The sequence below is a fragment of the Alosa sapidissima genome, chromosome 18, assembly GCF_018492685.1.
Source record: "Alosa sapidissima isolate fAloSap1 chromosome 18, fAloSap1.pri, whole genome shotgun sequence".
Classification (NCBI taxonomy): Eukaryota; Metazoa; Chordata; class Actinopteri; order Clupeiformes; family Clupeidae; genus Alosa; species Alosa sapidissima.
Genome location: NC_055974.1, coordinates 12,307,356 through 12,325,553, shown reverse-complemented (window position 1 = coordinate 12,325,553; position 18,198 = coordinate 12,307,356). Strand labels below are relative to the sequence as shown.

The following is an 18,198-nucleotide window of genomic DNA, read 5'->3' as shown; positions in this document are numbered from 1 at the left end:
GTGTGTGTGTGTGTGTGTGTGTGTGTGTGTAGGCTTTCTGTAGGTTTGTGTCATATTTGATGTTATCCCTCTGGATCTTGTTTGTAGTACAGTAGCCATATGTTCATGGACAAATCTGCCTGAGCTAGCATGGAGAAGTACATGTGTATGTGCTTCGGGTATGTGTGACTTTGAGTTGCTTACACTCAAACCCACACAGGCCCTCACTTACTCGCTGACACACACACACACACACACACGCTCCACAGTGGCCGCCCCCCACACTCCCACGCCTTGCTGAGCAATAACAGCATGTGTGAAAGACGCCCTTGTCCCTGGACTGCCCTGCCTCCTCTCAGGCCCACCGTAAGCCTCTGCCCTCTGCCTTCACTGTCTGCACCGCCAGCAGGCTCTCCTCACCTCCCCCCTCATCCTCCCTCTCCTCCTCCTCTCCTGCTGCCACGGCGGCTGCTAGCGCTGCTGCTAGCGGGACTGGCGCTAACGCTACTGCACTGCTCCTCAGAAGCAGAAGGGGGGGGGGGGGGGGGACTAGCTGGAACCTGTCGCACACTCTCCTTCAGCCGACAACCTGTGTGTGACTCTTATAATCGCTTTAGCAGGTAGCCGAGTTTAATTGTCTTGGCTCACGACGCAAGCATGACAGATAGACTGACAGAGAGACAGACAGACAGACACACACACACGCACACGCACACGCACACGCACACGCACACGCACACGCACACACTCTCATCCATAGAGTGACATTGTGTAATCTTTCTGCCCATACTCTGTCTCACCCACCCTCGTCTTACCGCCATGACTCTTGACGGCGGCCGCGGATATTTTCTCTCGTTCTGCCTCGGTCACACATGGTCTGTCTCGCGCACCTCGCGCACCAGCATGGTCCCACTTTTCCTCCACCGTCCACCCCCCACCCCCCCATCCCCATCCCCCACCCCTGTCCTTCCTCTGCTGGAGGACCTCTGGCCCTTTGACAAGCCCTCCAGCCTATTTATGTGGAAAAAGCAAGAGAGGCCTGCGCAGGAAACACGCAGGAGAAAAGAAAACACAACACATCCAAAGTGCGTTTTACCCAAAAACCAGAAGCTAGAGGAAGAGAACAAGAGGCAGAGAGAAGCAGCAAGAGAGAGAGAGAGAGAGAGAGAATGAGAAGGAAAGTGAGAGAGCGATTGCTAGAGAGAGAACGTGGAGAGAATGAGGTGTTACCTCACAAATCCAAGCTCTTTTGCAGTCAGTGTTGAGTATTCACTGAAAGGAGATATTTCTAGAATTACACTCTGACTCAGACATTGAGTGGAAATGTGACAGAACGATACCACAAGCATGTCATTTCTCCCTGGTGTGGCATGAGTCATTTTACACTCAGACTGCACCACGTGAGTTCATTCGGAGTGCCACCGCCGGCGTGCCACAATCTCGTTAATCTGGATTGGGTTCAATTGCTCTTACTAAGAAATTGGCCTGTTCCGGTTAAGGTCTTCACCCTTCTGCCGTTCTTGATCCTGCTCAATTGGATCTATGAGCTTTTGATTGAATGTTGGACTTGACCTCATCTGCGGGAGGAGAGACGTTAGGGGTGAAAGGTCAAGCTGGGTAAGAGCTGCCCTCAACAGGAAGCAGGGGGTGAGGCCCAGGTGGAGACAAGGATGACCACAGACACAGGTCATCTTTCAGCAGCGAGGAGCGAGACAGAGAGAAAGTATCTACAGTCGCTGTTCTGTAAGGGCCAAGAAAAAGTGTTGTGGATGAAGCACAAAAGTGACGGAGAACGATTCGTTTTTTTACAAAGCCTGCATTCATTCACCGATTAGCTTGAATACACTTGGCCTGGACAGGGTGACATCAGAACTATCGGCATCTTGTAGGAAGGAGTCACATATGGACCAAGTTGATCTTTGAAGGGTGTAAGTTATAGGTCCTTTTTATTGTCCTAAAATTGCCCCCCCCCACACAACACACACACACACACACACACACACACACACACACACACACACACACACACAGATTATACACATTCATGCACACACACACACACACACACACACAGATTATACACATTCATGCACACACACACACACACACACACACATACACACACACAGATTATACACATTCACACACGCACACACACACACACACAGATTATACACATTCACACACGCACACACACACACACACACAGACACACACACATACACACACAGACAGACTGCCCACACAAACATGCAAACAAACAAACACACTCCGCGCCACTTTGCCTCAGCGAGGTGCACTGGAGCAGCCTACTCAAACAGCCAAACAAACACAGGGGAAAAAAATGGCCCTCTCCTCACGGCTAAAATTAGCCGTGCAAATAAACGCCCGTGTGTTCGACTCAAAAGTGAACAGGTCACAAATCTTGGCATAGAGGGCCCGGAGCGAGGGAGGGGAGAAAGTGAGAGAAAAAAAAGGAGGGGGGTTGAGCGAGACTGTGAGAGAAAGAGAGAGAGACAGAGAGAGAGAGAGAGAGAGAGAGAGAGCAATATAGGCAGTGAGGCAAGAAGCAAACAGCCCTGCGAGGGCTTCCTGTAGGACTCTGTGTGGACAGAGGGGCTACAGAGAGACTCTGTGCGTGGGGCTGCACTCCCAGGGGTTTGCACGCAATTACTGTACATGACGTACACACACACACACACACACACACACACACACACACACACAACACACACAACCTGACTACCCTTGCTCTGGCCCTTTGATAAACATCCCCACATCAGTGCTTACTACGTCTTATTGACTCACGGTCTTTCACTTAATAGCTATGCTAGTGTAAGAATGAGATGAACATGGGTTTGTACGCTCACATCTGTAAGTGTGTCTGTAGGCGGCTGACGTCTTTGAGTTGATTGAGTGTCAGTCATCCTGCTTCCGTAGAATGCGGTGCATGGGGGGGGGGGTTCGATGTGGGGTTACGAGAAATGACTGGGCTGGTCTCTCACTCAAGGCAGGTTGAGGCAGGCGGGCAGGCGGGCAGGTCTCGGGTCTCGGCTGAGAGAGCAGCAGGACCTCTGGAGCTCTGCGCAACAGATGGGCCCCTCCTGCGCCTCGGCTCTGCCCTCAGACTGGGTGCCATTCAGACTTCCGCGGAATCGGTTTACCGTTACTCTCAACCCTCCTGGGAAGAAAAGGCTAATCAGTCATCAACTCAACCCGAGACCTAGCAAAACACACACACACACTCGGAAACACACATGCTTGGAAGCACACACACCTACAACCACCCACGCATGCACGCACGCACACACACACACACACATACACACGCGCACACACACACACAAACCTCTGATCGCTCTCAGCCTATCATCTGTGTTGTAATCCTGTGTTTTGGGCAAACCCCAGGCTGCCCTCTGTCCTCTTCAGCAGTGTTAGTTAAATGGGATGAGGAGAGATTAATGGAGTTGAAAGTAGGGGTGACAAAAGGTCCATGTTTCATCTCGAACGTCAGAGAACTCCCAGTCCCTGGCACTAGAAAGTTGGCATTTTTGTATATTTGTGTGTGTGTGTGTGTGTGTGTGTGTGTGTGTGTGTGTGTGTGTGGGTGGGTGTGTGGGTGGGTGTGGTAAGGTATGGTATATATTTTTGAGAGGTCAAATGGTCTGCAATGATGCCATTCTTTTTCCAATGTATAGAGGTTGCAGAAGAGTTGCACATAATTGTATGTAGTTGCATAAATTACATGGAAGGGATTGGGTGGGTAGTGCTCTTTTGCAGGCATTACTCATGTGGTGCCATGGAAAGTTCTGATCTTAAGTTTAGCTGTTCTCCGTTCTCTTCTTACAAGACACACACAGACACACACACAGACACGCACACGCACGCACGCACGCACGCACACACAAACGCACACACGCACGCACGCACGCACGCACGCACACTACACCCATGCACCCCCAATTAGATCATTTCTTTCTTTCCCATGGCTTAGCTTCTAGCCTGGCTGTGGTAATCTAATAATGTCCACAGGGAACTGAACTACCACCCTTTACCAAAACAGAGAATTATCAGTGTAATCTGGCCCCACTAATACCCCTTCCTCCAAATGCCTATTACGGCTAACACCTCCTCAGTTATGCTAACACCTCCTCAGCTTTGTACTGTACACGAAGTTCTCCCCTGTTAGCCTATAGTGAGAGGAGTGAACTACTTAACCTTAGACCACCCTCGCAGCGTGCTAGAGCTTAACTGTGGTTATTCATTCATATAGCAAGCTACTCTGTGATGGAATTTCCTTTGTAGTCCTAATAGTTATTTGTCATTCATTCATTTGGTTGGTTTGTTGGAGTTTTTCATACAACATACACATTTGTTGTCACAGAGTTATACTACTATATACTTATAATCTCTCTCTCATTCTCTCTCTCTCTCTCTCTCTCTCTATCTCTTTCTCTCTCTCTCTCTATCTGTCTCTTCTGTATTTTGCGGTCTAGGGTGCTGGGTTCCATGCCTCCAGGCGGCAGAAGTACGGTAACGTGTTCAAGACCCATCTGCTGGGCCGGCCGCTGATCCGTGTGACGGGGGCGGACAACGTGCGCAAGGTGCTGATGGGGGAGCACAGTCTGGTCAGTGTGGACTGGCCCCAGAGCACCAGTACCCTGCTGGGGCCCAACAGCCTGGCCAACTCCATCGGGGACATCCACCGCAAGAGAAGAAAGGTACCAGCAGTAAACCTGGCATACACACAGAAATGCATACAAACATGTATGCATCACACACACACACACACACACATACACACACACACACACACACACACACACACACACACACACACACACACACACACACACACACACACATACACACACACACACACACACACACACACACACACATACACACACACACACACACACACACAGAAATGCATACAAACATGTATGCATCACACACACACACACACACACACACACATACACACACACACACACACACACACATACACACACAATGACAGTCACACGTACATACAAACAAACACCCACATGTAAGCAAAGATGAATAGATTTTAACAGTGTCGGTAGATTTTATGCATGCACATAGCTTGTTATATAGTTATGTCCAAATAGATAAGTGAGTTATCTATAAACAATCCTCTGGAGATAAAGTCTTATTTGACATCATGTTAAATAGTAGTAGGGCAAACAAACTTTCACTTTCATTATTATCTTAAAATTCTCTCTCTCCTGTTTGCCTGTGTCCAGTGTTGGCTGTTATGACCACACGGACAAGTCTCACGTGTTGCACTCAATCCATGATGACTAAGTGCATTACGGAGACTGTTACTGTAAAACAGTGAAAAAGGACTTCTCGATGCCCGATGACATAAGCTTCTTAAGGGCTTGGGCAGAGGTGTGAATGTATTCGTCAGGGTCAGGGTGTTCATGCCTGGCTGGAATCAAGAATGAGACTCCCAGGATGAGTCGTCCGCAGGTGTGGACTCATCCTCGGCTTGTTAGCCTCTGTCCGTCCGACCTTCGTCAACACACACCGGAGATCCAGTCCCAGCCCAGATGTAATGCCAAGGGGTGATAGAAGCCTGGCAGGCGCCGAGTCAGCCAGGCCAACGGGGGGATATCTAAGCGCACCGGACCATCCCCATGTGATCGCGCCTGTCGAGCGCCTGGCTCCAGGGCTGTTAGCTGTTAGCTGGCTCCAGGGCTGTTAGCTGTTAGCTGGCTCCAGGGCTGTTAGCGTCTGCTTACCGCAGCATCTGATCATGCTCTGGAGGAGGATTACGCTCAAAGTCCTCTTGTCTCCAATTACTCCCAGCCTCCCGGCACAACACACATATCTCCATCCAACCCCCCCAGGTCCATTGTCATGGGGCAAAATAAGCTGGTCTATGTCTGCTGTTGCCCCCAATCCCGCCCCTTCTTCCCCCTTTCCACCCCACCTCACCTCACCCCTGCCCACCCCCCTCTAAGCCCTCAGGGTTTGAGTTTCGCCTTCAACACACCTGTCCCATTGAGGGGGTCAATGGGTCTTAATGAGAGTGGCTAATCCCCCCGGTCTGGAAGCCCTCACACAAGCCCCTAATGACCGGTAATTAGTTACCCTGCTCTGGGCCTCACAATGATGGCTTGTCTCAAGGCCCCCTGCCTGCCTTCGCAGTCCATTCCTCCCCCTGTTAGCTCTTCTCTCCCCTCTCTGTGTTAAGGTAGTGGTGTCGATGCAGCCAAAAGTCCTGCCTGCCTGCCGCTATCTGACGAGGTAACTGTTGCCGTCCATATTCCATACCAGTGGGGGGGGGGGGGGCAAACAATGGATGGAACTGTTTGGGGACGAAGGCTTTAGATGGGCTCCCCTCCTCACTACCTAATCTCTCCTGTATCTATGTGATGCTGGAGTGTAGTTTCACTTTCCCCAGCTTATGCTACATTACAGTGTAAGCGAGTCGGGCAGGGGATGCGGGACATGTATGTGGGCTCCGCTAATCCAGCATTCCTCAGCTGGATAAAGCTCCACAAGGGTTGGCGTGTGCCAGGACCTTCTACCGACTCCGGCACTAAGACTAAAACAACAGTCAAGAGTAATATAAGCACCGGACAAAACCCCTGGTTCCCTTAGATGCTGATTCGTAGCCTATAGGTTACCTGTAGGTAAGGCAACTTGTGACAGTGCTCATATTTCAAGGCAGCTTCATTTCGTAGTGCGTCTAGAATCATCGTGGAAATCATAGTATCGTATTTATTTAATCAAGACATGAACTCATACAAAGATTCCGTCATCCATAAACACTTTCATGACAAGTTTAACCTCCACATTACATAGAATTACACTTCTATTACACTTCTATATAGCATGAGGGAAGATCTACTCCACAAGGAGTACCTCCAAGAGAAACCACAGATCAGAGAAAGATTGCATGCCTGTTGCTTTTCTATGTCTTTGTTGTTCTCCACCTCTCTTTCTCTATCCCCCACTCTCTCTGTCTCTCTCTCTTTTCTTTTCTTTCTCTGTCTCTAACTTACAGACTGTATTGCTTCCTTCTGGTAGCTGCAGCCCAGTTTCCAGATAATCCAGTGTTTAATTAGGAAACTATGTGCCTAGACCTGGGCCATATTGGCAGCAGTTGGTCCTTAGTATTGCAGTGATGCAGCAGACAAATGTTCTACATTCTGAAGCTGTATATCGCTCCTTATTTCTATTGCCTTCAACACACACATTCATGTATGCATGGCTGCACGCACACACACACGCATACACACACACACACACACACACACACACACACACACACACACACACACACACACACACACACTTCCACAAACACATACACACGCACTTGCATAAACACATAGACAGACAGACACACACACACATACACACACACACACATGCACACACACACACACACACACACACACACATACACGCACACCAGGATTTTTTCCTTCTCCACATGGCATTCCAGACCTTAGCTTGCCATCCCACATTATTGGTGGAATGGGTTACAAAGCAGAACGAGAGAGAAAGAGAGAGAGAGAGAGAGAGAGAGAGAGGGAGAGAGAGAGAGAGAGAGAGAGAGAGGGAGGGAGAGAGAGAGAGAGAGGGAGGGAGGAAAAGAGTAGCCTGGCAGAAAAAGAGCCAGAGGATGGCAAGGAAGTGATGAAGGAGAAGGATAAAGCGGAATCACACACTGAGGAAAAATGTGCCACAGTAAAAAAACGTAGAAAAAGTGTAGAAGCCAAACATCTCTATGTGTCAAAACAGACAGAAGAACATACGGCTGACGTCTCACCACCCAGTAGTTTAGAGCTTGTGGCGTGGGTGCTGGGAGCTGAACACAGCCCTCACCTCTGACTGTCTTCTTTTGCAAGTAAGAAAATACTGCGGTCTCCCCGCATAGTGAGAACTCTTGGAGTGTCACCTGAAGTTCAGTGGAGTGAAAGACGATGAAAATGTTGTGGTGCCATACACACACACACATACACACGCACACACACACGCACACACACACACACACACACACGCACACACACACACACACACACACACACACACACACACACACACACACACACACACACACATGGCGTCTTGGTGTAGCTCCCACCGCTGCCTGGCTACGACATCCACCTTTGTCAGCCACGCTCAGCCGTGCCAATGTTTCTTGGCCTTTACCAAGTTCAGTTCAGGTTTCAGTTGGGATGAGCAGCGAGGGGGGTCAGGCTATGCTGGGATAGGTGGACAGGTGGAGGCGACTGCCCAAAGGGCCACCCAGGCTTTTTGTGTCTCGCAATCCGCCCCCCCCAAAACACAAGCTTGCTTTTGTTTTGTCTGGTCTTTGCGCTCTCTCTCTCCCTCCTTCCAAGAATGCCTTCAGCTCCTTTTAACTAAATCAAAGTAGTCAATGAAAGCAGTTCATGTGGAGCGGCTGTGCGAACAAAAAAAAAAAAAAGAAGAAAACATCTTTATATAACAAAAATCAGAAATCCGACTTTCCACTGGAATGTTCTTGGGGACAGTGATCAAACTCTGTGTGGGGTCAGAGCATTAGTGATCTGTCTGTCGGCTTGTGTGTTTGGATTGAGAAACTCTTGCAATGAACAATGTGGCCAGTAGGTGGCAGAGCTTTTTTAATTCTGCTGCTCACCTGTTTATTGACTCCTCTACTGTGAATGAGGGATTGTGTTGCATTCCTCAGGGTTAAAGATGACAGACAGAGAGCGGGGGAAAAAAGGGCAGAGCAGGAGGGAGGGACGCGAAGAGGAGGGGATCGTAAGGAGAGACAGAGAGAGAGAGAGGGAGGGAGGGATGAGAGAGAGAAAGAGAGAGAGAAAGAAGGAGTACGATGGAAAAGAGAAGAAAGAATAAAGGAGTCTTTACATTCTGTTGAAACCAGCAGCTTCGAGCGGTTTCATATAATTTAAGACATATGGAAATTATTAGGGAGGGGTGTAGTTCTAAAGGGGTGTGTGTCTCGGCTAGTCACGTTTTGTAATGAAGACATAACAGTATTTTTAGTGTTCTTCTCTCTTTTTTTTCCTCGAGTGTTGCATTTGTGGAGTTTCCCGGGATAGAATGGCATGCCATTACTTCAGTTTGACTGACACATGTAGAGTACGGAGGTTTAACATTACCACAGGCAAAATAGGGGTGAACTACTGTTCTAGCCTTTGACTGGATGCCCTCCGTGTATTTATGCAGGGTATGGCTGGGACAATTATGTAGTTATATGCGGAGTTCACAAGTGTGGTGTGACCTGAGAACCCAGTGGTGTCTGCAATGTTTTCTTTCTCTCTGTTTTTTTTGGTCACGGGCAAACAGAAGCCGTCGAGTGGGATCCTAAGTGCTTGTGTGTGTGTGCCAATCGTGTGTGTGTGTGTGTGTGTGTGTGTTCTGGAGTGAATGTAAACAGGGTACCCGTATCAGTGCACAGATAGGGCTTGTCCTGAATTTGTGTGTTTACGTCTGTGCGTGCTTGTGTGTGTGTGTATATGTGTGTGTGTGTGTGTGTGTGTGTGTGTGTGTGTGTGTGTGTGTGTGTGTGTGTGTGTGTGTGCGTGTGTATTTATGTGAATGGGGTGTGCTTGATATGGCTGACCTCCATACAAGTTGACTGACTGGGCAAAGGAGAGCTGAAGGCAAAGTGAAGCCTGTGGCGCCAAAGCCACGATGTGCCAAAGGCTAGAGGATGGGCAATACAGGACGGTCAGATGTAGACGGCCAGAGAGAGAGAGAATAGATGTCCAGCGTGATCAGAAGAGATGATCGCCTTGACATCCCCTCCATGTGTCTGCTCCTATATAACTCTATGAGTCATTACCCTGTGCAGTGACCACTCGAAATGCAGCAGATGCAGCAGCATCATTTTGTGACTCAGACATGATGACCAAAGTGGCCAGGGAGAGAGAGAGAAGAGACTGGACCTTCTGTGGACACAGAAGCCGGCGAAAGATCACTCGAGTGAACAAGAAAATATGACATAAGTGAGAGCTCACAAGTTGAGCTAAATGGCTGATGGAAAGAGAGAGTGAGGGAGAGAGAGAGAGAGAGAGAGAGAGAGAGAGAGAGAGAGAGAGAGAGAGAGAGAGAGAGAGGATCAGTGGACCCTTATTGCTTCGCCCTCGCGTCTTTACAACTGTGGAAAAGCTTTGCAGAGGGAGTCATGGTATTTGGGGTGAGTTGGCGTATAAAAAGTGCTATTGTTAGTCGGAGGAGCTGGACTTTTTGAGGGGAACATGGATGTTATTTCACCAAACAGACCCTCGCGACTGAGGCGCATTAGAAATGCACTGTTCAGGCCAGGAAAATCTTACCTTTCCCTGTGACTGCTGACAGCAAGGGAAACTCTCCCTCTTTCTCTGCTTCGGCACATAAGAATATGTTTAATTTCAACGGCGAGAGAGAGAGAAAGAGAGAAAGAGAGGGAGACAGAGAAGGAGTGAAATAGTACGTACAGATGTTTGGGGGAGGTGAAATATTTGAGTTTTTCCATGAGAGAGAGAGAAAAAAAATATGTAAGGAAAACAAACTAAAGACGTCGCCTCTTCTGTGGATCTCCTGGCCGTGTCTGTGGGATAATATTTAGATGACATTTCCATTCATTAGTCTGCTCAGAGTGGGTCCCTGTCCCAGAGCCGTGACTGGCTTCGAGGTCAACCGTTCAGGGCATTATTGGACCTGAGCATGTGTGTGTGTGTGTGTGTGTGTGTGTGTGTGTGTGTGTGTGTGTGTGTGTGTGTGTGTGTGTAGTGGGGGTACTTAGTACTTAGACAGACAACACTACAACATGTTTTAAAGTCACTGGCAGTGTGGGGCTCACCCATGTGGTTGTTAGGGGTGTGTGTCTTCAGAATAAAGTCAAAGTGTCAAAGTGCAAAACTTACAAGACACACACACACACACACACACACACACACACACACACACACACACACACACACACACGCACACACACACACACACACACACACACACACAAGGCCTTGCACTTTAGGTGTGTTAAAATGCTTCATGAAAATGTCCCTGGAACTGGAACTATATTGTTCTCAATATTAGAGTAACAAGGTAAAAAGGCATCATTGAGCTACTTGTATGATGGTATAAAGGTAAATGTCTTCAAACAGTTATGAAAGTAAAAGATGGTATGGTGTGGGCTCATGCAGCTGCCCTGCCCAGCTCTTTTACATCCTGTCTCCCTCTATACCATGAGATATCGATATCGATATCGATATCGATATGAGACCACAGACAACTACTCAGGGAGGATTACAATGTGTTCAGATAGCCGTGTGAAAGAGCAGATAATTTCTTTGCACTCTGAGAGTGCCACCCTGTTCCCAGACCTGTGTGGCAGCACAGTCTGTACTTTCTGGGCAGCCGGAGCAGTCTCTGTGTGCCCGCTGGAGTCTGCCTGCTCCTCTTGGATGTTCCTTTCTGTTTGGGAATGGGTAAGCTTGCTGCTTAGCATGGTGTACTGTCTGTCTGTTCGTTTCGTCTTCAGGGTTCTAGTCTTTCTTTTAAATGGTCTTTATTTTCTTTTAGGATTGATTGTTTTAAGTTGTTGTTTTTTTTGTTTAAAACTGTTTTTGTAAGGGTGTAGTGGAATGTCATTAAGTTGAGTTAGAATAAACTTTAGAAATTAAGGATAGCACTCACAGTTCTTTTTTAATCAGCCAAGGGCAAGTTTTGGGCAAGACGGCCTTCTTCAGCATGATTATGCCGATTAGGATCAGTTGGTACTCTGACTTTAGAACTTCAGTACTCTCTCTCTCTCTCTTTCTCTCTCTCTCTCTCTCAAACACACACAACCACACACACACACACACACACACACACACACACACACACACACACACACACATACACACAGAGTATCACCAGTAACAACAATGTGGGCTCTCTGATGCCATTTTGCAGGTGTTTGCCAAGGTATTCAGCCACGAAGCCCTGGAAAGTTACCTGCCCAAGATCCAGCAGGTCATCCAAGAGACCTTGCGGGTGTGGAGCTCCAACCCCGAACCCATCAACGTGTACCGCGAGTCCCAGCGGCTCTCCTTCCACATGGCCGTGCGGGTGCTTCTGGGCTTCCGCATCTCAGACGAGGAGATGTGCCACTTCTTCAACACGTTCCAGGAGTTTGTGGACAACCTGTTCAGCCTGCCCATTGACCTGCCTTTCAGCGGATACCGGAAGGTAAGGACAAGAGCCAGTGGAATAGTTGTGGTCAGCTCAGTTGGCGGAGATGATCTTGTTTCAATTTAGCTCAGTTCAACTTTATTTATAAATTACAATTAACAATTGGAATTGTTTCAACGTGCTTAACTGAGCCCAGAACCTGATTCCTACCTTGCTGTCGTAAAAAACGTGTCTCAGAATATTTTTAGTCTCTCGATTCAGACACTTGATTTGGTAAAGTTAGATGATGTTTGCATGACAAAATATTTGGCTCTGGTTTCTTGAAAGCCTGGTACAAATGTAGCATTTTATCTATTGCTTTCTAAAAAGCTAACAAGCTAGCATGTAAAAGCCACACAGCTTGAATTAATATTTGGAGTGGCTCTGGAGTGGATAACATCAGCATTTCCTCTCCTCTGACAGGGTATCCGTGCCCGCGACAAGCTGCAGAAGATGATCGAGAAGGCCATCCGGGAGAAACCTCTGTGCACGCAAGGGAAAGACTACGCCGACGCTCTGGACGTCCTGATGGAGAGCGCCAAGGAGAATGGAGCTGAGCTCACCATGCAGGAGCTAAAGGTATGGAGCCTATCTCTTAAGGGGTGTTAACACCGAAAATGATAACGATAAGGATAACGATTGGTCGATGACGATCTGTCGATAACGGCAAAAAAGTATCGCTATAGCTAATATGATTTCGTTATTGTTATAGTTTATGTGTGAACATTGTCGTTCATATTATCTAGAGTGTCATCTAGGGTCATTACTGTTATAGTTATCTTTGTTGGTGTGAACGGCACTTCATTCTGACCTCAGAGAAATCCAACATACCCCTCCCACAAAGTGATCCCCCTCCTCGATCAGACTTCTGATTTTGACAGAGAACATTTTGCCCCCTCAGCAGAATTCCAAAGCTGTTGTCCTGATGTGATATCAGTTGGCCTGGTTCGTCTATGAGTGAACATGCTGATTTAATTGTCTGAATGTGCTGTTGTGCTGGAGGAGGCATGCTATCAGCACAGATACAGTTTATGACTTGATGAGTGCTTATGCGTGTTTGTGAGTTTATGAGTGTTTACATCTATCAGCGCAGAGTGGCGTCTTCATTTATTGAAGTTATTGTGCGAATATCAAACACTGTGACGCTGAAATGAAAGACATTGGACAGGACAGCACTTTTAGACTCACTCAGCTCTGCATATCTGCTGGCCTCCAGGTCTTCCCCAGCCCCCCCCCCCCCCAGGAGAGTTTTGAGGTCTGGCCAGAAATTAGTCAACACCCCTGTCAGGAGAGCAACAGTGGCTGCTCCAGTGACACCACACACCTCAGCCCGCCCCAGACCCCCCCACCACCACCCCACCCCGCCCCAGACCCCCCCACCACCACCCCCGTCAGGAGTCCAGATGCACGCAGCGTCCTCAGGCCCTCGTGCCACACGGGGTGATGTTGACATTCTTTGACGTAAATGATAGCCAATGAACGGTCCTTTTTTGACCGTGCATGTTATTTTTTTTCGACCTTGTTATTCTAGCCACTCTCTTACCTCCACGCCCCACTCTTTTCTTTTTTTTTTTTTCTTCGTGCACCCTCATAATTTCCACCCTCCTGAAATGAAAGCTCTGTGTAGTCTAGTCTGGCCTGAGCCTGAGCTGTGTCGTGAGATGTGTCGTGACATGCCACGCCACGCCGCGCCACGCCACTGCCCTTCTCAGGCCGGCCGTCGACTCCGACCGGCCCCCGGGGCAGACAGGGGTGGATCCCCCCGCCATGTCAGCACCAGCTCAGCAGCATGCTGTAATTTTTCCTTTTTTTTTTCGAGGGAAAAATGTCAAAGAGTCAGGGAGCGCAACCTGTAAGCAGAATGGCTCCTGAGGCCCTTACGTCGTCGGCCAAAAAAAAAAAAAGTGCACCGGTCTCCGCGCCGTCTGAGGAGTTGTGTAACGGCTGTGAATGTGCGAGCTTGTTAAACCCAAAGCTCAGGGAAAAGCGAGGAGGCTTATGCTTGACCTGCCATGTCCCGCCTGCCTCCCGGAGTCCGAAGAAGGGGAGAGAGAGCGAAAGGGGAGAATGACCGCAGTGTTCGCCTGCATAGTTCAATCGGCGTTTTTTTATTTGTTTTCCCGACGTCCATCCAAGCGTCCACTGGTCCATTAAAACATCCACTCAAATAACTCCCTCCGTCCATCTCCCCCCGCCCCCCCCCCCCCCCCCCCCCCGTCCCCCCTCCCTCTTTCTCTCCCTGCAGGAGTCCACGGTGGAGCTGATCTTCGCCTCGTTCGCCACCACGGCCAGCGCCAGCACGTCGCTCATCATGCAGCTGCTGCGGCACCCGGCCGTGCTGGAGAAGCTGCGGGAGGAGCTGCGCGTCCGCGGCATCCTGCACAACGGCTGCCTGTGCGAGGGCGAGCTGCGACTGGACACCATCTGCAGCCTCAAGTACCTCGACTGCGTCATCAAGGAGGTGCTGCGCCTCTTCACGCCAGTCTCCGGCGGCTACCGCGTGGCCATGCAGACCTTCGAGCTGGACGTGAGTGTCCCCGTCGTGAGCGTTCTTTGGCCTGTTTTTTTGCTCTCTCAGCCTCAGCTGGGATATGTACAGCATAATTTCCGGCCTGTCAAAAGCATGGTTTATTGTATCAAAGGCACTTAGAAATAGTTCAAATACACATATTTTCATAAGCTTATGTTTTTCTGAAATGATGCACCCCGTTATTGCCTTTTGAAAAACCCTTAGTTGCGAACGGACTTCCATATTGTCCCGCAAACCTTTATTTAAATTCTAAATTATATCAGAATTCACACACAAATATACATACTTTTCCCTTAAAAATGTGATGTTTCTGTTCCATCATGTAATGTTTCTCTCGATAAGGAAGAATAATAAAACATATCATCCCTCCCCCCCTTCCTCGATCTCTCCTAAACACAGGGTGTCCAGATCCCTAAAGGCTGGAGCGTGATGTACAGCATCCGTGACACCCACGACACCTCGGCCGTCTTCAAGGAGGTCAACGCCTTCGACCCTGACCGCTTCAGCGAGGAACGCGGCGAGGACAAGGAGGGCCGCTTCCACTACCTGCCCTTCGGTGGTGGCGTACGCTCCTGCCTGGGCAAGCAGCTGGCCACCCTCTTCCTGCGCATCCTGGCCATCGAGCTGGCCAGCACCAGCCGCTTCGAGCTGGCCACGCGGACGTTCCCCCGCATGGTCTCCGTGCCCGTCGTGCACCCCACCGACGGACTCAAGGTCAAGTTCTTCGGCCTGGACTCCAACCAGAACGAGATCATGGCCAAGTCGGACGAGCTTCTGGGCGCCACTGTCTGAGGGGAGGAAGAGACAGGAAGTCAAGTGGGTGGGGATTAAAAAGGTGGAGGCGCTATAAAATACACGTACTGAAGAGGATGTGGGGGCAGAGCAAAAGATTTCCACTCTTGCCGTGGAGCTTGTTATTTTGCAGTTTTCTTACTCCTCCGAACTGACAGACCTTGTGAAAAGAGTGAAACATTCTCTTTTAGCTTTGTCAGTGTCCTTTTCAGACTTCAGCCTGCCAAAAATGTATAGTCCTTGTTGTTTTTCATACAAACACTTAACGACTTAAAATCTCAAAAAGGACAAATATGTTTAACAGAGGAAAAGAAATGTAACGTTAACTTTGGAGAGAAACTCATGTTCAAATAAGTTATGCACAAATAAGTGTCTGTCTGTGTGATGAGGGATTTGGAGATGAAATGACAGTGAATGGAAGAATTGGATGAGCTTAATCCAGGAAAGTTGATAAAACAGGGTAAAGAGTGGCTCACTTTTAATGGTAGGACATGATTAGCCAATGTTAAAGCTATAGCTATGCTGCGGGAAAGTGCCAGGTTTTTGATGTCTCTGGAGGTGAAGGTGCGGCCTCACATGTAAGACTGTGGAGAGCTTGCCTCAGCAGTAAAAGAGGGGAGACTCAAATTCACTTACTAAAATGTAGACGTAGTTTAGAGGGTTATGAATCAGAGAGAGGGCTAGACGTGCATGCTCGGGATTTTACTTTTCAGGGTTTGTCTTTAGTTGCATATTGGATGTGTCAAACTCTATGTGTGTGTGTGTGTGTGTGATCTCATATGTCTATGTGTGCGTGTGTGTGTGCGTGTGTGTGTGTGTGTGATCTCATATGTCTATGTGTGTGTGAGAGAGAGTGTGTGTATACAGTATGTGGTACCCTTTTTATCGGGGGAGGGGATGCTGTTCTAGCAGAGGCGTTAGGGAATGTAAGGGCTGCATTGTAAGCTAGTAGTATGAATGAATGAAGTGTATGCAAACTCAGGTGTGTTTGGAGTCCAGAATGCCTTTTAGACTATTACTTGTCTCACTTTGTATCTGTCCTGCACATAAGACTAGTTATATTCTTTAGCTTCTACTTTGGGAGAAAACCCCTCAACCTGTGCTTTATTGCAGTGACGTGATTGAGGGTGTCTCTGTAAGACAAAACAATTCTTTATGAGCAAACCCCTCAACCTGTGCTTTATTGCAGTGACGTGATTGAGGGTGTCTCTGTAAGACAAAACAATTCTTTATGAGCCTCAAAACATGTATCACCCAGCGAGATGAATATCCCTGGTGTAATTCCAAATGGCCTAAATCAGAGATTCATGAATGCAAAGGGAGAGGGGTGATAACTAGCTACGGAACTGAAGAACTAAAGGACCCTTGTTCTTGCTGCTTGAGAGTCATATATTTTTCTTTCGGAGCAGAGTGCCAATGACCTCTCACAAGAACGTGACATTTAAGTTTTTTGCTGCTCCACTCTTCAACACTAAAATGCAAAGTCAAAGTTGACATCGCTTACCAGATGGAGTTTAGAACACACCTCAAAGGTTCTCAAAAATTCACCTAAACTAAAGAGATCTTTTGAAGGAAGGTTTCATCATGGGACTGCTGGTGGCATCCTAAGCTTGATATCTGATTGATACCCAGCAGAAGCTGATGAGTAAACTGAGGCGGGGGTGGGTATAAGGACCCTTGTTGATTTCTGGGATGAAGACCCTGTATGGAGGACTCTTCTCTGTGTCCTCCACAGATCACGCGAAGAACATTTAATCTGTGACCAACCATGCCACTGATTTTTATTTTGTAATGAATGGAATTAAAAAAAAAAAAAAAAGTTATTAAGTCTGCTGCTTCTTGTGTACAATTTTTTCTAACTGAGAGATCTAGAATGTGAGGGTGATTTGTGAGTAATGGGCAAATATCCACATTTGTGTGAGGAAGGAGGGACAGGAAAATTACTCAGTTAGAAAGCCATGGGTAACGCCTATCTGAAATGTCTAATATCCTAACATTATTCACATTAATTTTATTATTGTAATAAATATTATTTTAAGTGCTATTTTTGTTATATTCCAGAATAGAGTTTTAGTATAAATAAAATTGGTTGGTAAATATTGTTATATTTAGTATGATATGAATTTCAGCTATATTGTAAACAGTGTTTAAATGTTAATATTGTTTTATGTTATTGTAATAATTATTATTTTATTATTATTATTATCATTGCATTCAGTTAATATTAATAAAAACAGAAGCACTTGCGAGGTATGTTTATATTGAGTGCCATGCAAATACATGTTCTATACTTTATTGAATGCTGTTTTTGCCTGTACATAATATTGTATTTCGTCTGTGTTTCACTTAGTTTATGAATGTTTTTTTCATCCTCTTTTTTTTACCGTGATTCTTAAATGTACTTGCCAATTTTATAAACTCCTATAATAAACTGTTATGTGAAAAAGCAGCATTGTACTCTTGAGATTTCAATTTTTGGCTTCTTAACACAGCAGTTTTACACCCTGTCCCCTTCTTGACTGTCCATAGTGGATAAGAGTCCTGGCCTGACTGGGACAATGCAGCACTTTATTTTATTCATGTTCCGGTGATTGATTGTACCCCGGGGTTTGTGCAAATGTGTTTTTACACAGAGCACAATCTTTTGATTACAGCTAAATGCATACTGTGTTTACCGCACGGCCCTTTGTCATAGTTTCACA

At 47.5% G+C, this 18,198-nt stretch overlaps 1 protein-coding gene across 1 annotated transcript in view; it reads left to right on the top strand.

Moving 5' to 3' along the window:
• The window catches only part of LOC121689541 (cytochrome P450 26B1), a 25,275-nt gene extending 8,581 nt beyond the window's left edge, over window positions 1–16,694 (top strand). Inside the window, exons 2-6 of the mRNA XM_042069385.1 lie at window positions 4,476–4,700; window positions 11,917–12,192; window positions 12,598–12,753; window positions 14,420–14,701; window positions 15,104–16,694. Coding sequence (XP_041925319.1) covers window positions 4,476–4,700; window positions 11,917–12,192; window positions 12,598–12,753; window positions 14,420–14,701; window positions 15,104–15,496 — 1,332 coding nt within the window. The 3' untranslated portion in view covers window positions 15,497–16,694. The remainder of the gene's footprint in view (window positions 1–4,475; window positions 4,701–11,916; window positions 12,193–12,597; window positions 12,754–14,419; window positions 14,702–15,103) is intronic.
• The last annotated feature ends 1,504 nt before the right edge of the window (window positions 16,695–18,198 follow it).